Here is a 25,558-nt window from a genome sequence, read left to right on the forward strand (position 1 = left end):
CCCTCTTGACTTCTACCATTTCATTCTTCTCTTTCTATACAGTGAAGAGTTATTTATACTCTGCCTACAATTTCTCTACCATTCTCTCTTGAACTACTAAAACCAGGACTTGACTTCCACCACTATCCTGAAATCAAAGACTAGTGTTCAGCTATCGGTCTTCATTTTAATTGATCTCTTAGCAGCATTTGCTACTCTGAATCACCCATTCTTCTCCAAACTTTTTGTTCAGCTTGCTTCCCAGGACATGATGTTCTTGGGATTTTCAAGTTGGATGTTGGCTCCTTCTCAGTCTTTATTGTTTGTTCCTCATTACCAGAAACCTACATACCGGTGTTCCCAGAGTCAGTCCTTGGAGCAATTTGCCTCTCTAACTGCATTCATTCCCATGGTGATTGCGTCCAGGCACACGACATTCAATACCTATACTGAGATTCCACAGTATATACCATTATTTCTATGATTAAATTTTAGATCCAGCTCTAATCTTTCTAGAATTTACTGTGGTGTGGGAAGCCTCTTCAAGTATATATTACTTTAAAGAAACGTTTTATTTATTAATACTTCATTTTCTCCTTGATACAACATGTTATACGAATATATACAAATTTGTTACATCCATATTAAGATGTTTAAAGAATCATCTATTCTGTCCTACTTACCTTGTAGTTCTAATTACAGTGCTCTGGATTACCTTTATTTTATACTAAGTTATAATATCTGGTCAAGCAGGCACTTTATCACTCTTCCTTTCCTAATTTTCTTAACTGCATGTATTTATATATTTTTCCAGAGGAGACTTTGATTCACTATTTCAGTCTTTTCACCAACAAATGTTACTAGAATTTTTATTGGAATTGCGTTAAACCAATGTGTAAAGAATTGCTATCTTTACACTGTTTGGTTATTGTCTCTCAACCCAGGAACATGCTACTCTTCTCTATCAAACGTGTTGTGTTTCACAGTAAGCTCTTTTGGTATTATTTATATAGGGCATTCATTTCTGATATTAAACTTGTTGCTGTGAATCTTACATTTTCATTTCAATGGTGAACACTACATTCTTTGTTTCAATATATTTACTAAATGCTCATTACTGGTAAACTTTAACAGAATAGATTTTTTTTTTTTTTTGCATGTATTGATATCCAATTACTTTTTTTAATCCTAGAGTTTCTCAGTTGATTCTTTCAGTTATTTTTATGTCTTATAATAATATTTGCAAATACTTATAACTGTGCTTTTCCTTGCCAGGAGCTTTATCCAGTATAATAATTTCATATTCTTGTGTTGATTAAGTCTTCCAGAATATGTTAAATAAGAAGGTAGCCACTTCCTATCTTATTCCTGATTTTGATATGAATGCCTCAGGCCTTTTACTGCAAAGTATAATGCTAGTGGTTAGTTTAAGATAAATATTTTTATCATGTTAAGAAAACTTCTTTTGATTTATGGCTTCTTAAAGATTCCTTTTTTCAATCAAGTAGGATATTAAATTTATCATATGCTTATTTATGAGGAGTGTAGTGGAGGTAAAGGTGTTTTTAAGATATGATCATATAGCCTTTCTTGCCTTAAATAGAATGATGAATGATAATATTGATTAGATGAATAACTGACTGATACTGACCATCCTTGAATTCCTGAAATAATTATTGCTTGGTTTCAGTGTAGTATTGTTTCACCAGTCTGCTGTCTGGTAAAGTTAAATAGATAATTTTAGGGGTTAATTTATACATTTTTTTATCACTAACAATAAGCTCTCCTGAACCTATAGAAGACAGTATTGAGGGCAAGCTTTGGAGAAGCCAGACCAGGATTCAAATACAGTCTTTCTATCACTTTTTTTTTAACGTTATTTTTATTAAATATATAAGAGTGACATTGGTTAATAAAATTATATATGTTTCAAGTGTACAATTCTATAACACATCATCTGTATATTACATTGTGAGATCACCATACAAAGTCAAATACACATTCTTAACTAGACTCAAGTGCATTTATTTTTCTTATGCAATCTTCACTGGTATTTTTTAACAGAGTTATATATACTTCATATGATTAATTTAGAAGAATTCATAAAGGATACAGTTTAATTTTTTTTTTTTTTTTTTTTTTTTAGAATGAAAGTTGTTATACATTTTCCCCTTTGGACCAATTGACTATTATAGCTATTTTTGTGCCTTAAGAATCTTAAATATAGATCTATTTTCTGAGGTATCTCTAGATAAAGTGAAAAATAAATATGTATGTGCTTCAAATATGCACAGCTAGTATAGATTGTTGTGCTCTGAATTATCATCTGTTCCTTCAGGGAATTTACAGCTTTCAAATTTAGGCAACTTTGTTCATCTCTGAAACAGCCCTTTGAGGGCTGTTTGGCTATTGTTTTTTTGACGCTTTAACTGAGGAAACTGAAGCATACTGATTTCTTTTCTAGTATAGTGTGGATCCCAGTTTAATACCATATCCTTTACACAGGGCAATGCCTCTACTTTGATAGAGTGGTCACAAACATGACTCTGGGGTCACTGCCTTCATTCAAATCCTGGCTTCCTCCCCTATGGGCTGTGGGAGCCTAGGCAGTTTATATAACCTCATTGGGGTCTTAGTTTTCTCATTTATTAAATAAAGATAATAATGGTGCCCAGACATAGAGTTTTTATGGGGAGTCAATGAAGTATTTAGCACATGGTAAGCTCCATAGAAGTGATAGTGATGATGATGATTATGATGATGGCAATAAAGATGATAATTATTATACATGTTCTCTACTATTTATGGTCTAAGAACCAATCAAATAATAATTAATTAAAACATGTAAAAACTATTATTATCTCTGTCACTATGCTAGACCTGCTCACTTATTATATATTTTTTTTTTTCTTTATACCTTTCTTCAAGAATATGGGGTAGAGAAGAAACAAAGCTATAGAAAACTTTGCAGGCTAATTATTTCAACTGCTAAATAAAATCTGCATCACTTTGTAACTATTCTCTTTATAATTCATAATGACACTTACAAGAGAGGCGTTGCTTCATCCTAGTCATTAGTAAATCCTACACATAGGCATGTTATTATTAATAGCTCAGTGACTGGTACCCCATTAAGGAAAATTTTCATCAAAATGGGAGAGTAAAATCTAAGTGATATTGATCCCCAAGCCAGGACAGGGGAAGGAGGTAAGCAAACTAACACTAATTAGTACACACACAGACTCTCTCAGATAGATTGACTGATTGATAGATACACAGCTTTTCAGAATTTATATATAATACATATAATTATCTATCTATCTATCTACACACATATAATCTCATTTAATCATCACTACACTCCTATGGTTGGTATTATTTCTCCACTATTTCACATGGGAATATCAGTCTCAGCTCGCTGAAATAACTTTCTCAAGACCAAATAGTTTTCAAAAATATATTTTTACTCTATCACAACTCATTTTAACATGAAAAGAAAAAATAAATCTTTATTATTGATGTGCCCTGTTGTCTTACATGCCATCAGTATCTGTGGTTAAGCAATTAGCACTATCTATCTTCAGTAAATGGACTCATAATGGACTCTACTGTTAAGCAGTTTCATAAACCCTTTCTTATTTATTCTACCTAAAAACCTTACCACAATAGGGTTTGTTAGCATTTTATTACAACTCTGAAAATTAATGCTAAGAAAATTTAAGTAACCTACAAAAATGCTACCTACAGCCTGTGAGAAAGAGTAAACACACTTTTAGCTAATTAAATGAGTTTAACTTTGAAGGCCCAGGTGAATTATATTCTAGAGTACTGATAGAATCTGCAGATGTGATTAAAAGCCACATATGAAAATGTGAAATTTGTCACAGGATAGGAAGAAGTGACAAGCCATTCCAGGTTTTATAAATGAAAAAATATATAGGAAAAAGACTGAATTTGATCTCCAGTAAAATTTAAGAGCTGCTTACTTAACCAAAAACTATCAAGTGTAGATAAAAGAAACAGTGCTCAGTAGGAATTAGAATATGTTCACTCAAAATAAAACATATCAAAGTAATTGCTAGAGTTACTATATATATATATATATATATATATATATATATAGAGAGAGAGAGAGAGAGAGAGAGAGAGAGAGAGAGAGAGAGAGAGAGAGAGATGCACAGTACCTCAGACTGTAGTTTCCTGAATCCCATTATAATATCAAATTCATCAGAAAGTGTGATGCATCATATATTAAATTCAGCAAATATAATGGCAGTTACCACATGCCCAACCCTATGTATATTCCGGGACCAATGCTGACTACTGTAGATTTTTCTCAATTCTTCAGTTTATGAGGTAGACAGAATGATTCTTTCTTTCACAGTTGATGAACTGATGCTGAGAGAATGTCAATAATTTGCTCAACTCATAAGCCTGCAAGGGTCAGATCTATGATTCAAACTGGTGCATTTAAATAGGCATTGACAGAATGTTTCATGATATCCTCAAAAAGGTTGAAAACATGATCCAGATAGTAATCAGTTAACAGGGTATAGAAGTTACTGAACAATGTGACCTAGAATAATCTCTAGAGATGTTCCCAATGATGAAGCATTGGCTTTGTGTTTGACCCTGTCATGGTCAAAATCTGTATCAGTGATTTGGGTGAGTTCTATCAAATATTCAGATGACATAAAGCTGGAAGTGTTATCTAATGTGTTGGATAGTGGTCAGGAATCAAAAGGAGCCTGACAGGTGGAACTATACGATGAAATTAATAGAAATGGTTTTGAACTGAGGTAGGTCCACTTGTCTATTCATTCTTGAGGCATTGGTTAATAAGTATTTCCAATTCATAGGCATTGTGGTAGGTGCTAGGAATGTAAGAATGAGGAATGCTTGGGCCTTGCCCCCTAGGTGCTTATAGTCTAGCATTTGAGGAAAAAAGAAATACACAGGAAATAACACATAATAGCAATTCCCATGAAACAGAAGTTTTTACTTGACTACAGATTCACTTCTATAAATTCAGATCAAGGAAGGAAGTACATTCAGTATATTTGCAAATAACAGGTAGAGACTTATAATCTCTATTTTAAGAGAAATCCTGAGTAACCAGGATTGTTAAATGTTTAGCTTCAAAAAAAAAGATATTTAACTTGAAAAAAGATTTAGGAAGTAATAGCATTGTTGAGCTGTTTAAGGGTTTTTCCTGGGAAATGAAAATTTGATTAATCTGCATAGCTTCAGACAGCAGAACTTGGATCACTGACTGAAAATTAGAGTGAAACTTACTTTTATTCATCAGAAGGGAAATTTCGTAGCTTATAGTTAGTTATACGAGATGAAAAGGGCTGCCTTATAAGAATTCATGTATTTAATAATATATCAAGGAAAATGTGGAGGTAACCCTATAAGGAAAGCAGGTTAGGTTAAGTAAGTTCTAACATTAGGTCTAACATGCTATATTATTAATATTGTAGTCATTTGATTTAGTAGAAAAAATATGTATTTCTAATTTTCCCATGTGCAAAAAATACAAATATTATATTCTAATCTATTATTGAAAAAATACTAGCACAAATCACTCTTGAGAATATAATTGAACTTCTCAATATGCACCTAAAATATAGAAATATGTTCTAAAGATTTATTTCTATCCAAGAGAAATATTATCAGAAATATTATGTCTACTACATCAAAACAGACAGGAAAGTCATATGAAAGGTCTATGTCAAAAAGTTTCAAAAATAGTATCATGATTTATGTGTTGTGTTTGTGGACCTAACCAGAACATTTGATTCCGTTAACCAAGTTTAGTACGTCGGCAACCCTTTGAAAGATTGACTCTTCAGAGAAGGTCAAAATATTTGCAGGCTCTGTGAAGAAATTATAGAGTAGTAGGTATGAGAGGAGCAAACCATATTTTTGAGTATTTATTATTTCTAGTAATAATTAACATTATCTTTGAGTGTTTTATTGTTAGTAATGTTACATTAATTTATATAAAATAATTATACAGTGATTTATTTTTTTTTACAAAAGCAAAATGCTGATAATTATTGTTCAAGATCCCATGTATTTTTTGGCACATGTTCATTTCTATAACTATAAAACTCTCCCCAGTTAACACTTATTCATCCTTTGACACCTTGCTGAATGAATTTATAGATAATTATTTTGTCTTAGAACCATTCTTCCTCACTGTGCTACTGTTAAATACGGAATAACTGTTTTATTGCTAAAATATAGTGGTTCCTTTGGATGGCTGAGTTCAAGAGAGGACCATGATATTTAAATCAATATGAAAATACAACAAATCATCTTGCCCCGCTAACCACCTTTTCTGTCAAATCATTAGACTTGAATCTTGAACTTTTGCATCCTAAGAAGCCTAACCAGTTTTATCTATACTTCCTAGAAAGAGCATTCATTCAGTCATTCATTCAAAATAGTCATTGAATGTCTACGATGTCTCAGTCACAGTGTTGAATCGAAGGATCATTTAGCCCAGACTTAGGGCATCAGGGAATATTGATCAGAGAAGGTAACATTAACAATGAGAGCTGAAATAAATAGTTGCTAGCCAGGTAAAGGGGAGAAAAAACACTTCAGAAAAGGGATTTTCATATGAAAAGTCCCAGAAGTAAGAGAAAGCATTACATAGTTTGAGAATTTGGCTTTAGCGTAGTGTGCAAAGGTTATGGTAGCTAGATGTAAGCCTGGATGGGTAAGTAGGGCCAGATTGTAAAGGTCTTTCTTGCCATGCTAGAGTCTGTCATTCTTCCTGAGGTCAATGGGGAACCTGTGCAGGCTTTCAAGCAAGAAAGTGGCATGGCTTGATATGTTCTGTAGAGTGGTCACTCTGATTGTAGTGTGGGGAAATTACTGGACCAGAACATTTTAAAGCAGGATCTTTAGCTGATCTAATAAGATAAAAGATGGCAATGGCCAGATAAAAACAGTAGCAGCAAGGAAGTAGAGAAACAGTAATAGAATCATGGAATTACGGTGATCAAATAGATACCTGGGATGAGGGAGGCCTCTACGAGCTATCCAAGAAGCAATTAGAAATATAAGTCTAGAAATCATTAGCGATACCTGGGCTGAATATATATAATTTACAGTTTGGGGCACATGATAGCTGAAGTTACAGTAATGGATGAAATCACCAAGGTAGAAGGTATAGGCAAGAAAGAGATGAGAGTTAAAGGTAGAATCAAGGACACCAGTCTCACTAAACAGAAAGAGAGTGAAGAGTCCATGAAGAAGAAGAAAAAAGAGAAGCCATAGAAGTAGGAGAGAAATCAATCAATTGTACTATTAAGAAACCACAAGGAGAGTTATTTCAAAGAAAGAGTGGCCACAAATATCAGCTGCCGGAGAAAGTTCATATATCATGAAGACTGATTATTGTCAGTAAGTTTTAATTTAGCAACATAGATTTTATGCATGAGCCTGGAAACGTGTTTCATGTGAAATCAGAAGCCTGTTTAAAGGATGAATGGGAGATGAGGAATTAAAGACGCAGGAATGTAAACGATGCTTTTAAAAAGCTCATCAAAGATAGCAGGAAAGTGGCCAAAGAACTTGAGACCTCAGAGGATTTTTTTTTTTAAGATAGGAAAGATCTGGCCCACCTCAAGTGTCAATGGGAAGAAGCCAGCAAGAAAGGAGGAAATGCCGATGCTGGAGAAAATGGGAGGCGAGGGCAAGGAAATCAGAGTTTAAGAGGAGAGTCCCTTTAGACAAAGGTCAAAACACCACTTCCTATGGACATAAATAAATATTAAAGGATGGAAAATAATGCAGGCAAGAGAGTGAGTTGTTTGGCTCTGAGGGAGCACCGAAAGGAGGAATTTCTCTTCTCTGAAAATAAGGGCTATCCTCTGCTGAAAGGATGGTGGAGAATTAGAATATATGAGAATTGTATCCTACTATATCGAAAAACTTGATTTTACATTAAGGTATGAATTACATCTGCAAGTGACACGATATGTTTTCAAATGCATCACTAAAAATGTAAAAGAAAACTTCAGTGGTCTAAAATTCATTGAGGTAATGTTAATGTTATGGTTTCTCCTCCTGGGAATAAAATAAACTAACCCTCAAAAGGAGTGAATAGAAGTTCTAAAAACTAATTTTAATTCCATTGAAATTTCCGTAGAAAAAATTATTTCAGTTACTGTTTATCATGAATGACCACACACCGTACCAAATATTGTCTGGCCATTAGAAAACACATGAAAAATATACAGTATATGTGCTTCTTGATTAAGTGAAGCGAAGAGCCCAGCATATAGGATATGGTTCACATACAGTATAGAGCCTAGAGGTGTCTCTGTGGCACCAGCTGAGTTAATCAAGAGACTGGTTCACTATACACCTGTTTTGTAACCGACTTTTTTGCTTCCCAACTTTTCTTTTGATATTATTTATAAGTCACCCTCTGACCACTCCAAATCCTGTCTTAGAAAGTCAAGCTAAAATCCAATTCAAAATTCCTTCTATTTTCTCCTGTTTCTCAATTTCCAAAGTCAAAGTTACATTTCCACTAAACAGTCAATATTGCACTCTTCATGTGCAATCTGAAGAACAAAATAAATGAACAAACAAAATAGAAATAGAGAACAGACTGATGGTTGCCAGAGAAGAAGGGTTTTGGGGGTCTGGATGCAAACGTTGAAGATATTAAGAAGTACTAATATAGTCACATGAATGTAAAGTACAGCATAGGATGCTGTAGTCAATAATATTGTAAGAATGCTGTATTGTGCTAGGTGAGTAGAATGTTATTTTACTGTTTCCCCTCACTTGATTCCTCTCAGTCCCTGTCTCAGTGCCTGGCACGTAGCTCTTCCTCAGTTGTTATTGCATATATGAATCTTATGTGTTAAATAAAATTCTACTTTATGAGAATTTTAATTTCAAAACCGTTTGTACACTATTCTGAAACTATTCTAATTTCCTTATGTAATTGTCTTAAAGCCTATTACCCAGTGCCTCTTATGCAAACATGAAAAAGAAAATATTGACTGAAATTCCTAGTTTCAGATTGGGTCCCCTCTCTCTAACCATTAACATTTGGTAAGAATTAGATGAATAACATTCTTTAGGTGGTAACTAAACTGACCCTTTTTTTTTTTCTTCTGTTGCCTCTTAAGAAATTTATGCATGGTTTGGTTTCAGAAAACCCACTGATGGGCCTGCAACAGGTCCCAAGATTTTATCCCTTTTCCAGCACTTTGTCAAGAAGAAATATTAATAGCCAAATGATATAATATTTTTTTTATTGTTCAAAATATTACAGATGTCTCTTTTTCTCCCCATTGACCCATTCTTCTCCACCCCACCCCCCTCCCCAGTCCCTCACCACACCATTGTCTGTGTCCTTGGGTTGTGCATATATGCGTATAAATTCTCTGGTAAATCTCTCCACCTTCATCCACCCACCCCCCTGCTTCTCTATATATTTCTGATATAATAAATTTTAGAAATTTATGAAGTTTATTTCTGACAAAGTAAGAGAAAAATTTATACAGAGATTCACATATGAAAAAGAGAACAGAAACTCTTGTCAGTATAGCTATAACAGCCCAGTGTTAGTTTCTCAAATGAAAGAACTTTAAAAATCTATACATATATCAAGAACTGAGTTTTCTGTCAATGGTGTGTGTGTGTTTGTGTGTGTTCACAAGAGTATGTACACTCATGGGTGCAGAACTGTATGATAAATTCCATTATAAATTTTATTGTATTAAAAACAAATTTCTCCCTTTTCCTTTACAGAACTGTCAGCATCACACTGCTGGTGACTTCTGTGAGCAATGTGCTATTGGGTACTACGGGATTGTCAAGGGATTGCCGAATGACTGTCAGCAATGTGCCTGCCCTCTGATTTCTCCCAGCAACAAGTAAGACAGAGAAATATTACCATGTTTCCCAGTCAGTAACACCATCTGTAGCACATGGGCTTTCAGATTTGGCTATATTTCTCCTGTAGACAAAAATCTCAATTTAAGACAGAGATTCTTTAACACTATAAAAACAAGACAAAAGTGACCACTTAATACCTTACAGTTCATTTTTTCTTTAAAACCTTGTCCCAAGTAAATAACACTTATTAATTAAAATATAAATATAAATGTTAGCATATGTTTGTGAAATAAATGATATATGTTCAAATGTGCATAATTATATATTTTTATAAAGGCCTAGTGTGTGTATATAGCTCTGCCATAAATTCAGCTATGAAGGATTGTTCGGGTGCATATTATATCACTTTTTTGGCTGTTTCTATTCATTTTGTGTGTTTAAGTCACGATTGGTAAAGAATTATCAAGAAAATAATTGAAAAGTGGTGCAGTTGAAGCATAGTGACTTATTGTTATCTCCAAAATAAGTCAGTATCTCTCAGAAAAACAGCCTTCTTTCTATTAAGATGGTCCAAATTTGATACCATGGAAACACAGCCATGAGGAAAAGCAAAATCTGGAATATCATATTTCAGTGCTATCTGAAAATTCTGCATTGGTTTATATATCACTAAAAAACCCCTAAGTGTTTTCATTTATGTTTTTGCCAAGGCTAGCTACACTTTCTGCTAAGTGATTTATAGACTTCAATCTCTACATGATAGGACAGTGTTTCTCTAAGAATTTGCTGTTGAAAAGAAGGCAGGACAGTTTGTTCAGAATTAGAATTCTGGATACCTTACCTTGAGTATTTAAGAACCACAAAGCAACTCAAGTGAAGAGATCATTCCACTTGTGCTGACTTTGTTTTTTGTTTTGTTTTTTCCTATTTGGCTTTGTATACATTCTGAAAATATTTCATGTAAATTGTCTCCCTTTCCTTTGCAAGCTCTTATATTTTTGTTGAACAGGATCACAGTTCTTTTATAGGTATCAAATGTGAATGTTTAGGTAAGTTGGATATCGATGAGGGTAATACATGTGATTTTATTATTTCGCCCAAGCACCAAGTGGTAGGTTATAAAAATAATATTATTTTCATTTTTCCCTAATCTCCTTCTGATGATCAAATTTAAATAAGAGAATATTATTTATTTTATTATTTATTAAAATTTGAACCATTTGGATTAGAAAAATTCAATAATTGATAATTTACTATTGGGTGAACTATAACAAGCTATAGGAGACATAAAAGAGAAGCACCACATCTCTTGGAGAAGCTCATAAAACATGTGTCTTGAGAGAAGTCAACTTAAATGGAAAAGTAATTCAAAGGCACAAAAAATATCACACTTGATTTTGGAGGCATCAAAAACATATTAAAAGAAGTAGTAGTAATTAAAGTTGATCCTAAACAGTGGATTGAAGAATTTTTATTGGTGGAGATAGTAGGAAATTATAAGAACAACAGCTTGGAGAATAGAAAATGCAAGGCATGTTCAAGAACTAGTAAGAAAGAGAATTTGGAGCATGGATTTTCAAAAAGTTTCACAACTGCAGATGAAAATGAATGGAAAAGTAGAAGCCATATTGTAGACATTCTTGAATACCGGTCTAAGAAATTGCTGTTTAATTTTCTATGTAATAAAGAAACACTACAAGTTTTTATTATGAAAAGAAGTTTATGTGATGACAGCCACACTTTAGGAAGACTATTATGATAGAGTTGAACATAATGAATTGAAACAGGCAAAGAAGGAAAGTGAAGAGACCAATTAAAAAGCTATTGCATTAGCTTAGGCAAAAGATAATTAGAACAAGATCAGAGTAACAAGAATGGAGACAGGTAGATGAATGTGAAAAAATTGTTGAATGCAATTCTACAGAACTGGCAGCTAATTAGATATGAGGGGTGAGAGCCAGGCAGGCCAGAGTTGAAACCAGAGGTTTTTAGCCAGGTTGACCCCTAAAATGGTGGTGCTATTACTGAAATAGGGAAACCGACAGTGAGCTGCTGCAGAAGACAGACAATTTATGTTCCAAATAGGTTAAAATTATATGAAGGGTCTGTCTAAATGGAAATATGCAAATAGCTGCAGGAAATGGAAATCTGAACATTTGAAGGGCACATGAAGGAAGACATATGTTAATAAATGAATCAAAGTCAGATAAGATTTCCCAGAGTACTATTACCCAAGTGGAGCATATGGAAAGGAGGAAACATAAGACTGTCTACATTAGGGGAGCCAGAAGAGCCAGAAGAGCCAAGATGGGAGCTGTCAGGAAGACGAGGGAACTAAGGCCACACTGCCACTGGCAGCACAGAGAGAGCAGCAGTAAAGGAGCATCGGAGCCTCACAGCGAGAGCGACTCAGTCCCTATGCTGGTGATTAACTGTGAGGCTCATTGCTGAATTTTGACGATCGATGATGAAAGCAGACATTAGGTTACAAGGGTGTGAGTTTATAACTTTAATAAATTTCAAGAAGGAAGAGTACTAACTTGATTGCTTAGCAGAATAATAAAGTGTTTTCTTTTTCTTATATATGATTTGTATAATTTAATACTTTTTTTATGCAAAGGACCTTGTAAGAACCAAAATACCAAATCAGAGTGGCTAGTTCAGTGGTTTTCAAACTTTGTTGGTCACAGCCACAGTAAGAAATACATTTTTTATATTATAACCTGCTACCCAGAAACTTGCATGTGTCAATGTCTGTCTGTCTATCTACCTGTCTCATACCTATCTCTATTTTTGTAAAGGCAAAAAATACACGTATTGGAGAATGAATTTGTGAATAGTAGTTCAATTTGTTTACATATTTTGCAAGATTAGAGTTCATTACTCATTCATGTACTATTGATTTAATGCATTACAAGAGAGGTAAAATATGGTACTAAAAGCACCTGACCAATAAAAGTTGTGACCCTCATCTCTACACTTCATTGCCTTTTTCAGCATCTCCTGGGTTAGCAGACCAACAAAAAGAAAAATGGGGTGTTTGCAGCATTACCATTTTTCAGCAAATATCTTTGTATTTTATTTCAAAGATTCCAGTACACCATGCAGCTTTATCCAGTGGGAATGCGCTACTTACCTTTGAGAGAAGTTTGTAACAGCCCCTAGACTGCATATTAATATAGCCCAGTTTTCAAGTCTTGTCAAGGCTTCTTTTTGTGGGGTAAGATAATCAAAGATGATCAGCAGCCCTGGAGCAGGCCTGGCTGGTTGCAGTCTACCAGTGTTGTAATGAAAACAGGGCATGTTGTATAAGACCTAATTATTAGCAAAAATTATAAAATTGTCAGAAAAATCTTACCCATTTTCTGTAGGAAGCTTTCCTTCTTTTCTCACACTAAATCGCATTACTTTGTGTTTCAAATAAAATGTAGTTTGAAATTTGTATGTAAATTAGAAAAGGCATTCTTTTATTTTAAGTAAAACATTTATTCACACTTCATATGTTGAAGCACCAGTGGCAATTTGATCTGAGTTTTCAGAAAAGCTTTATATAACTTTTATGACCCCCCCCCTTTTTTACCTGAAGATATTCAATAATACTTATTCTACTGTCAGGCCAATATGCATAAATTCTACTCATATTTTTCTTTTGATTCATGAAAAGAGGACACTTTTGCTGAATTTTTCATATCTTTATGGTCGGTGTATAATTATTAAAATTTTAACATTGTCAATTTGATGTATTGTTAATTCATTAAAAACCAACCATACTTATTTGTTGATTATTATTGGTAGTATTTAGTTGTGATATTTTACCATTGAATAGGAACTTAAAGTTATAAATAAGGGCACTTATTATCACTAAAAATAAGTTCCAGTCATCTAAATACTGGATAGAATTACTTGAACTTGTAAAATAAATAGGGGAAAATATTTTTACAATTTTTTTTTCTGGTTCAGTTTCAGCCCTTCTTGTGTCATGGAAGGCCCTGATGATTTCCGCTGCACAGCTTGTCCACGTGGATATGAAGGCCAGTACTGCGAACGGTATGAACAGTCATGATACATGGAGCATAATGATGCTTAGAGATAGTATAATAAAGGATCATAATAGAAAAGTACTCATTATTTTCATAACTTTATTATTTTCATAGTCACTAGTTGTTTATATGCTTTCAAAACTACTTTCCTATCTTTAGAGTTTTTCCAAAGAAACAAATTATTTCACAATTTTGTAATCTGTTTTAGTGTATAAATATAAGGTGTCCCAAAAAAATGTATGCACACACTTTGAATAATTATAAAAGCAGTGTTTATTAAAATACATTTCACTTTCAAAATTGAGCTATCAGCTATTAAAGTGTGTATATATTTTTTAGGATACCTTGTATATATACATACTAACATATATATGCATATATACTACTATATGAGAGAGAGAGAGAGAGAGAGAGAGAGAGAGGAGCTTTATAAGAACAAATAAATCAGTTTCCAAAGCTTATAAGTAGTTAACAATAACAAAAAGCTGACCACATATAATTCTCATTTTAGTTTAGTGGAAAATACTGGCTAGCACTAATTACATGCATGTCACTGTTCTCAGCACTATGGCACTACAGCAGCAAGTGTATACATAATTCAGAATATCAGTGGTACCAAGCATTCTTAATTAGAACAACCCAAACAATAGAGTGTTTGTTATTTGTTTCTCCTTTTCAACAGGCAAACAGTATTAAAATGCTTCCTCTCACCACATGTTTTATAAAATCTGATCATGGATGTATGTAGTTACTCAATTGAATTCTAACTATAACACAAATGGTAAAGTAAGAAGCACAATTTCAGACTGACTGTCTAGTGAGTTTGAAATTAATATCTTCTGGATCCATATTTTCTGTAAGATCAGTGTCCTGGATATTCAAGCATATCGCCACCACTTTTAGTATGTTTTAGGTATTATCTCTGAAGTAACAATGAGTAACTAATATTAACTATGAACATTACACATGCATGCTAATTATTGCATAATTGACAATAGTATAAAATCTTATGAAGACCCAGCCTAGCTCTACCAGCTTAGCTGGGTTCCACTTTTCTCACCCATAATATCAGAAGAGATGATGTTCTACCTACTTGAAATTAACATTGTGCAGATCAAGTGCACAGAGGATGAAGCTGGTGCCTGCACAGAGCATCCTCTCCCATAAGAGGGGCTAAAAGGCCTGAGAATTGACCCCACCTTCCTCCAGTGGTTCAAAGTCAATGACTGACTAGCATGAGAGTACAAAAGTCTAGCTTCTTTGAACCAAAATTAAACAAAGTTTGTGATGTTATTTATGCTACAGAGCTTTTTATGAAATTAGGCTGGAATAGAACCTAGAATCACACCATTGCTTGGATCATTTCTTTTCCATGTCCTGCTTTACCCACTCTTTTGCCAGATTCTTCTAGAAGCACTTCCTTAAATTATGACTCTCTTTGCAAATATAAACCAATACGAATTTTTCCGTCACTCATTTAAGAATTTTCTTTTGATAGCAACAGTGATGGTTGTGTTAATAGTGGAAATAAGTAGGTAACTAAATAATTAAACTTAAGTTTTATAAATTCCAACACATTTTTCTATAAGTTTGCAAAATATATGTGCAAATAATTCTATATGTGGTAACTCTAAACACAATATCCAATATATATATAACAGTGCATTCCATGTCAGCAGAAATTAGCAGCAATTAAATAACTCAAAGCAATACAAAATTCAAAAATATTTCCATTTGTTTTGGAGACTTATACATCACTTGAATAGATGTATATTTTAATATCCACCAGTGTGCTTTGGTATTCATGCTTAGGCTAATATTCATTTCATGCCCTTGTAAACTCCAGCAGGATGATGACTAGAAACATCCCTGAACACCAAGGAAATTATCTGCAGTAATTTATGAAAAGAAATGTTTGATAGCATAGCTACATTTATAAATTGAAGTCACCACTATCTATGAAAGCATGTCTGTAGAAAAGACTGGAAGGTACACTGAAATGTCAATTATTGTCTTCAGACAGAGTGATTACAGAAAATTTATTTTTTAAATACCCATTAATGTTTAATAAATAAGAGTTGGCAATTTATATAGCATATGGGTGATCAGGGTCATACACTATCAAAGGCAAATGGCTTGAATTGTTTTTGCAGTTCTCCAGTGTTGTTACAGCTTTGCAGTTATCATCTCTAACATAAATGATCAGGTTCTATTTCCCTGAAAAATTGCTTTTATTCAGCCAAATTAAGCCAAAGGTCTTGGTTAAATTTTTACTGTAACCTTCCAAATAAATTTGTTCCACTTCTGAGAGATTCTTAAGTCATTTAAATCACCTTATGACCTGCCCAAACTCATCAGCTTAGGCCTAAAACTGCTTAAACGTCCTGAGTATCTCTGCAGAAGTGTAGAAAACCCTCCCATGCTCTATCTTAGTTACTCTTGTAATAAACTCTGAGTATTTAATCTGAACCGGCACAGAACAGAATTCTTTCACCTGCAGATGTTAAGAAACAATTTAAGTGGTTTTATTTAAATAAAACTTTTATCAAGCATTTGTAATGTTATATTGGAAATAAAATAACAATTAAAACCATAAATGTATAAAAGCCTAATGTTACAGACAATTTTCTTCTTGCTTTGCCTTTTCTAACCTGGCCAGGATAAAATAACTTTCACAATCAGCCATGAACATTGTTACAATACCAGGTCACTAAATATGGCCGAAGATTATTTGGCCAGTGTTAATAACATTTGGCTCCGAAGTCCTACTGTCTCACAACTTCCTCCCATACTTGCCTTTTGAACAAAAATTCTAACTGTTGATTACATTTTGGCTGACTGTATGTAATTTACTGTCCAATCTGGGATACTTGAAGGAGAGACAAGAAGTGTTTTTAATAACTAAGCCAGGACAAAAAGTAACCTGAGACCATTCTGGGAAAACCAGAGTATATGTTCTTGCTAGAGCCTTGTAACGTTACCACTTCCAGTAACACAGCCAAGGTTGTATCCTTAGGTGAATGAATGCGTGGATGGGTGGAAGAGTCATTGAGTGGATTTCACTATGGATTTATCCAGTGGCTTTCCCTTGTAATTTCTCTAATTGATGTTATATATTTCATTTGTATAACATTAACCCATGTCCATGGGCACACAATAAAAAATTCATCTTGAGGAAGGTCTGTTAGAAAGGAAAGAGCAATAGAAGTAAATAGAAAATTTAGTTTATTGTCACTTAACTTGCTTCTTGACACTCAATAAAATTCATGGGTTTGTCATTGGTGGAGTGGTTCTTGCTCCCATTCAGGACAGAAATCAAGAAAGGAGACTAAACAGATTCAAAACAGAAGAGGTTTACTTAAAACTGGGTGAGAGGAAACAGGGAGAAGGAGAGAGCTGGCATCAAGTGAGCACACACTGCCAGTGCGGCTCCCCAGCTGCTGCGTGTCTGGCTTCCAGAGCTGGGCTTCTTCACGCAGGGGCAGAGTGGACCTCTGTTCGCCAGGTTCCCACCGTGGCTGGCAATGACTGGCCCAGGCACGAACACATGGGTCTGGGGAGTACGCGAAGGGAAACTTTAATCTAGGAAAGATTCAAGAACTAACTGAAGGACATTCCCATCCATCTAAGAGAGGCTCAGCCTGTCTCGCGTTGAATGATTCAGTCATTTTGATATCTAAAATGCATGAGTCTAAGAAAGGCCAGGAGTCAATATGTAATTTTATTTATTTCTAATTTTTTAAAAAAAGACTTCCAAAAATAGTTTATAATCTAGAGCACTGGTGGGCAAACTATAGTCTACAAAATTTTGCCCATTATCCTGGTTCTGTATGGCACTCAAGCTAAGAATGGTTGTTGTAGGCAAGCATTTACAATCAATTTGATGATAGGAAGCACTAAATTTGAACCCTAGTTAAGTAAATTTGATACCTCAATAAGAATTCCATTCTTTTCACTAGTAGGTTGGTTTTACTTAGTAGATTATCATTATAAAATAATTTGTACCAATTATTTTTATTATTATTATTTCTTGAATTAAATCAACCAAAAAAAGTTGGAAATTTTATTTCCCTCTCACTACATGATTTTGATTTTGCCTCTTGACCTGCAAAGCTTAAAATATTTATTATCTGGCTCTTTCCAGGAAAACTTTGCTGACTCCTGATCTATTGACTCTCGCTTTTAGTTTTGTTTCATTTAAAACAACACACGCAACAGCAGCAATTTAGAGACATGAATTCATTCATCTCCTTTGCTTTGTCACTGTTTCCATCCAGGTGTGCCCCTGGCTATACTGGCAGCCCAAGCAGCCCGGGAGGCTCCTGCCAAGAATGTGAGTGTGATCCCTATGGCTCTGTGCCTGTCCCCTGTGACTCGGTCACAGGGCTCTGCAAGTGCCGACCTGGAGCCACGGGGCCCAAGTGTGATGGCTGCGAGCACTGGCATGCACGAGAGGGCACGGAGTGTGTTTGTACGTATATACTAACTTAGCTGTTAGTTCTGGGGCCTTGGTTCCATTTCTGTCTCACTTCCAGTGAGAGACTTTTTTTCTTTGTTTTTTGCAATAGCTAGTGCTTCATTCTTTCTGACACTGTCTGTCCACCTTCTGTTGTTTGCCTGCTGTTTTGTCTCCATCCTGCTGAGCCAAGACCAGCTGAGAAAATCCTCAGCATGCTTTAGTCGGTTCTTTGAAGACCTACAACAAAGCTCCTGGAGGCAGATTTTATTTTTATTTTGTCCATCTCAGATTTGGCATTGTCTTTGTGACAGCTTAAAGATCTGGGTTTTTTCAATTTTTTAGAGTCTTCTAAATTTGTAATTGGCTGGACAGACACTTTTAGCCTTGAATGGCAGCTGACTTTTCCTAGCTTTTACAGAAATCCTTGGGCTTACTGCTTCATAACTTTCTCTTGAACTGTAGAACCTGGAAGCATTGGCAGTGAACTCAAGTATTTTTATTCACATGTACAATAAATGAAGAGCATTTGGCTTGCTCTTTCTCTCTCTTTTTTAACCTGCTTCTGGATTCAGTAATTCCATGTTGAAAGCACATCAAATACCAGTAGTTATATAATTATTGGATCTTATACAAATTCTAATCTAATAGAGGTCATTTTTAAATTTACAGAGGGACTGTTATGTATTTTTCTCCTTGAGGGAATTTACATTAGTGGTCTTAATTCTTTCTAACAAAGATAAATATAAAATATTTCAGTTCTTTTATTTCACTATTTACCTATTTTCATGTATTTATACAATGCATGCTAGTATTTCTGGTTTTAACATCTTATGTCTGTCTAACTGTTAATAGCATCTTAATTAGAATTTTTGTGTGCTCTAGTTTCGTAAGAGTTACCTCAAAAACTAAGGATGGGAATATAGATTTTTAAATTATTTTTCTATGTATTTCAAACATTTAATGGAAATGTATTACATTTAAAATTAAAATAAATGTCAAGGTTTGGGGAGAGAGATTAAATGTAATATACATTTACATTATCATATTCAGTTAATGACATATACAGATTCGCTTTTCTCACTTTATAAAATGTCTCCTACTGTGGAAAAATATGCCATGGTTCCATTATGTTGGTCTTTCCCAGCACTCAGATATCCTTCTAGTTTTGAAATGAGATAGCAAAACAGGACACAAGTGAGGACATAACTCTGACTTATCCTCAAGTTTCTTTTTAATATCTTTCTACATCCATTAACTAGATTAGAGCAAGAGACCAAAGCCTGGATTCACCTGGCACATTTGATCTGCAGGGCCTGTTTTACATCGTGTGACTGTAGTGGGAGTGGATGGAGGTAGCCTGGTTCAGGCAAGGGAATATCCATGTAGTAAGGGAAATGTCTTCTCAGAAAAGCTCCCTCTGAGCTTAGAGCCCACGTTACCTCAATGGAGAGTAAACATAAAATGGGCTAAAACAACACACACAAAAATTTAAGTATACACAATATCAATATGGTAATTACGATAGAGCCTTGTCCATCAGAAATTGTCACGTGGAGTCCTATCTTCTATGCAGATGAAAAGATACATGAGCTGGGTGCTCAGATTCCCTTCAATGCCTTTTTATTTTTTCTAATAGGAATATTTTGGGACAGCTCTACAATGTGTACGTCTGGGTGCACATTGGTGATTTCTGAATAGATATTTAATGGAGCCTCCCAAATCAGGACTTCTTAGTAAGTTAGGTTAGTACAAATCCAGTCTTCTCTTTCAACTCTAATTCATAATTTACATACTATTTTATAAAATAAAACAACTGCCTGCCTTTCTGAAATTGGAAAATGAGTGAGAAAGCTATTATTTATTTAATACTAAAGTTTTATATTGTGAAACAAAACTTGACTTTGTTCATGTCCTCTTTTCTACAGACTGGTAATTAACATCAAACAACTCACGTGATGTTTAAAATAGATTATGAGTGGCATAGTAAAACACGTTACTCTCTTAGAGAACAAAAATTAAAATTAGTAGCTGTTGGCAAAAATGTTATTCCATAGAGAGTACCTAAAATAGCATTTTGAAAATATCAAATTGATATTTCTATTTTATTCATTACATATGAAATATTAGGAATATATCAGCTTTATTATTTATAATCACAATTTATCTCAAATATAACCTTTAAATGTTGTTTTGCACGCCAATGTTGTAAAAAGCAATCACAGTGTATTTTTTACCTGCAACCTAAGGTAAACCGAGTTAAATATGGTAATGCACCTTAACTCTATAAAAGACACACCTTCCAGCCAGCTGGTGAACCCTGAGGTCTGAAGTTTTATTCAAACTTGATACTGATCTGCAGAGACACAGTCAAAATTATTTTTAATAGCCAGTTGCCACCAAGGATCTCATCACAATAATGCAGAGACCCTTATATATCTTCACTAAAATAGTGCTGTCCTCATAATCAAAGGTAATTATTAATGGCATTTATTGCTCTCTATATATGAGAACAGGAGCAAAATAGTGGGATGTGGTTCATCACTATATAGAAAATGGGACTTTCTATAATAAGAGATGACAAAAACCATCAGTTGACCCCCAGATGCTACTGAATGAGCTTTGCTTGTTGGTCATGTGATCACCCTCTGTCCTAGACCCTTAAATGCCATCCTCTCTGTGCTCTCATTTAATCCCTAAGTGCTAGTTCCTATTCAAAGGCCAATAAGTTTACTCTACTTTTCTACAGCTCTAAGCCATGGTGTATTGTTCAAATCCAGGGATCAGAAAGGCTATAAAACCAACTTCTGTTCATCCTGTTAGCACCTTCTCTGCATCAGTTTTGTTAGTAAAAGATGTTTTGAGTTTCTTATTGTCAACCTCCTAGCATAGGTCCAGGCTAACAACGTTGTAGAAAAGCAAATACTCTGATTCTAGATAATCTTCCTAGTTATTGGCGATTAGTCTCAATGGTTTGTCTATCACATTGAGAAAGGTGTTGTATTAATGGACTTAAGGAGTTGTTTGGTTGAGTTGTCATGTAGAGGAGGCTGATCACAATTTCCTTTATTTTCAGTCAGACTTTATTTATTTATTTGTTTGCTTGTTTGTTTAAAATATATCTTGATTTCAGAGAGAGGAAGGAAGAGGGAGAGAGAGAGAGAGATAGAAACATCAATGGTGAGAGAGTCATCATTGATCGGCTGCCCCCTGCACGCTCCCAATTGGGAATCAAGCCCGCAACCCGGGCATGTGCCCTGACCAGGAATCGAACCCCGATCACCTGGATCCTAGGTCAATGCTCAACCGCTGAGCCACGCCCGGCCGGGCCCAGACTTTATTTCAAGAGTAAACATCTGATTACAGTTTTCATTCTACTATATTCAAGGAGCTTACTGACCTCACAGAGCAATAGAATTAAATGATTTCAAAGTAGGAAGAAAGCTTTTAAGTCAGATAGTGTAATCGTCTCTTTTTCTGATGCAGGAAAATTGCTATTTGAAGGCTCTTGCAGGCCTGAATCCTGGCAGGCCATGTACAAGTTGTGTGTGACATGACTTAATTTTTCTAAGCCTACCTCACTTCATCATTAAATATGTAAGCATAATAGATGATCAAAAAATTCTAGACATTATTATCTCATGGTTATTATTTTATTATTTTTTTCAAAAGCATAATATTCTGAGCAGCCCATCAGTCTCTGATGAAATATTTAAGTTAGGCTGAATTTTTATTTTCTATAATTATCTTTAATTCTAGTCTTCAACTCACTGAAAACCTCTTTTATGACCACCTTACACTTTCTCATCTCTTTAAGTTTATATTTATAGATTAATAAATGTCTTGATTGTGACTAACTTTCTCATCTTTAAAATGAAGATATTAAAAGTGCTTCATAAAATTTCTGTGAACATTAGATAATGATGGCAAGACACAACATATTGCCTGCCATGTAGTGAATATTGTGTAGATAAAAGCTACTATTCCATTATTATTTATAGGACTATCAAAGATTTTGTTTTCCTGAAAAGCTATACCATACTGGAACCATATTTAACTTGGTTTTCATATATATTTTTATACAGGATTTTTTAAACATAGATATTAAATAAAATTTATATATTAATATAAAATTTAAAATTAAAACATACAAATTTATAGTATATATATATATTATAACTTGGTACGTGAACAAATTCATCGGCTTCACCTAAAGCTTACAAAATACCTTTCTCTCTATTTAAAGAAATAACAGACAAAAAAAAAGCCTTCTTAATCAGTTTAAAACCAAATTTTTACTTTAGAAGCTCTTCATTTATATATAATAATAAACTCTAAATATATGCTAATCTAAAAGTTTCTTTTTGAAAGGGAAAGGGAAAAGAGAGAAATATAAATTCATACTCAAGGAACTATCAATGGCCTTAAATGTAGAAGAGTTAAACTAAAACATGCATATTAACACAAATTTTATCTTTCGTTGGAAATGTATATTTACTCATTTTATCCCTATTTGATTAGAGCAGACAATTTATGTATCTTTAGCTAAAATCGGTTAATAGGTTTGGCCTTTTCAAAAGTATTCAATGCACTCATTCCAGCTTCAGCTTCTTTGGTTTGGATGCAGCGTGTGAATTTTCTGTGACAGTAAGCCAGGACTTATGCATGGGGGACTCTGGGAGAAGGGCAGTATTTTGTACTAATTGCTAACAGAAAGATCTGTAATATCAGCTGCATGATTTCCTCCTTACATGTGCCCAGCTATAACGGTATGAATTTAGTACTGCATCTGTTAATATTAGGTACAAATTTACCCTGGGACTTTTATAGGCAAAGTCTCAGAAACATTTAGTCATGTAAAATATAATCATAGTCTTGAAATATTTGGTTTTGCTCCCATGCATTTTAGGAAGGATCTCATTTTATAATCTTATTTCTGTTGCTGAGGAGAATGGTTTAAAGATTTTGGGGAGGGAAGGGGGTCCTGATTATTAAATAGATGTTAATTTACACTGAACAGTTAGTGCACCCTTATCAAAAAATAATTGTTTACATAATATGAATATCCCATGTCTCTATACACTCTTCAAATCTTCCCTATCATAGTGAGTTAAATCTGTTTTAAATTTGCATCCCATTTCCAATGTTTGTTGCCAGACATTTCAGACTTTTTGAGGGCAAATAAAAGTGGCTTGTGGTGTAAGTAAAAATATTTTGTGTCAGAATAAAATAGCAAATCATTATGTAAAGGACACATTTCTCCATGTGTTTATCTTATAACTGCATGAACTAGACTTATCCAGAAGCTTTGAAAAAATCCCCATGACTGTCATATTCATGTCTTTCTGGCCCATTTGGACAGATGTTAGTATAGTACTTGGAGCATAGGTAGAACTTACCCTTCACTTATGGAAATGTGCTTGCACTTTTGTTCCCCTAAAAGCAAATGCAGAGACCATAAGACATGGGATAATAATAGACCTTTCGACACAGAGACTTAAAATGGAATGTATGAGTCCTGGAAAGAGCAATTAAATACATTTTCATTTCAACAACTGAAGATGAGAAACCAAAACAGATGGGCAGGGGGTAGAATAAATGAGAGAAAAATTAGTATTCATCATGCCTCTTGGCATTCTCATTCACCAATTTACTCTATAGTCTATTACAGTAAATCAGATCTAGTTCTGCATTACAGTCCCTGATTTCTTCTTGTATGAAATAAAAACAGAAAAATTTCCCTGAAAATTTCTGGAACCATCAGTAAGGAGCCTCTCTATATCATTATGAATGAGCTGACTCCTCTTTGGAAATAGGTAGGTTATAAATTATAATAAGTTAGAAAACAAACTAGCAAAGGATTCCTAAAGAACACATGGCCCTAAAAAGCATGGTTAGATATTATCAAGTATCTTTCAAGATCTTGTCATTGAAAAAAGAGCATTTGCTTGCTTACCTCCTGAAAGTGTCTGCCCAAAATACATCTTCACTAGAAGTTAAATGGAACTTTTAAAACAATGATGAACTTGGACTCAGTGGGAAAGGAAACTTCCTATTCTTCATAACTTTTAATATAATTAAGACTTGTTTTTAACCTATGAATTGCAACTTGTCTCTGTTCTGAATTTATGCTCTAGATCATACATGCAAAATTTGGAAAGGAATATGAATTTTCTAAGCTGCCACTCCAAAGTTCAATAGCCTAAAACAACACTGTATATATCTTCAAGATCCTGTAGGTTGCAATTTGAGAGACACTCCATTGGATAATTCTTTTGCTGTCATGCCTGGGGAGTCCCAGATGGCCCCATTCACATGATGGGGCCTCAGTTGGAATGGTTGGGCCTGTCTTTCTCAAGATCAAGTTGCCTCTGTTCCTCAAGGAGGCTAATCTGGGATTGTTTACAAGGCAGCAGGGAGCCAAGAATGTGGAAATAGAAACTGCAAAATCCCTTGAAGCTGAGGCTCCAGAGCCACAGTACTCCCCTAACACGCTGCGAGTCAGAGTGAGTCATAAAGCCAACCCAAATTCAAGGGAGGCAAACAGACTAGACCTCTTAGTGGGAGGAGTGGCAAAGAAGTGGTAACCATGTTTACTGCACCCCAGAAGTGAGCATTGCCTTTATCTGTTCAGGAACCCATCTTGTTGTTTCTTTCTTGATAGTGTTTTATATCTCTTTGCTTCCCCTCCATCCCTCCATTCCAATAACTCTTTGCTGGATCAAAACTGAATGACCTCATGAAGGTATCACAACAGTCACCTCATTGACAGCAGTCAGTCTCTGCCTCTTCAATCACAAGACAGTTTTTCTCTCTAATCATTGTTTTTATCCTATTTCCTGTTCCTCATACATCTGTGTGGTTCTCTATTTCCTCTCACTTTGACATTTCCTATTTGGCCTCCCCCCCACCCCCATCCCACTCTCCTCCCTCTCCCTCTCTCAGTGCTTTCCTTCTAACACCCTGGTGGTATTCTCCAAAATAATGTTTGCTCTTCTTTCACAAAGATAGTAGTAAAGGACTATTTATTAATTGTTTACTATGTGGAAGACAATTTCCTAGGCACTATGATCAAAGGTAATTAAGGGCCCTTCTCTGGTGAGAGAGAAACAATATATAAATAAAGTAGTTAGAGGGCCCCACACACATGAGTATTAAGGTGGCAAGACAAGGGGAATGCTGTAGGGTTGGTGGGGACAGTAATTGC

The 25,558-nt window shown here is 34.5% G+C and overlaps 1 protein-coding gene across 1 annotated transcript in view; it reads left to right on the plus strand.

The window, feature by feature from the left end:
- LAMA2 (laminin subunit alpha 2) overlaps positions 1-25,558 on the plus strand; it is a 458,292-nt gene that overhangs the window by 321,239 nt on the left and 111,495 nt on the right. The window contains exons 32-34 of the mRNA XM_087817608.1: positions 9,769-9,893; positions 13,816-13,902; positions 18,173-18,366. Coding sequence (XP_087673734.1) covers positions 9,769-9,893; positions 13,816-13,902; positions 18,173-18,366 — 406 coding nt within the window. The remainder of the gene's footprint in view (positions 1-9,768; positions 9,894-13,815; positions 13,903-18,172; positions 18,367-25,558) is intronic.

This window comes from Miniopterus natalensis, chromosome 5 (assembly GCF_054644295.1).
Source record: "Miniopterus natalensis isolate mMinNat1 chromosome 5, mMinNat1.hap1, whole genome shotgun sequence".
In the NCBI taxonomy this organism is placed as follows: Eukaryota; Metazoa; Chordata; class Mammalia; order Chiroptera; family Miniopteridae; genus Miniopterus; species Miniopterus natalensis.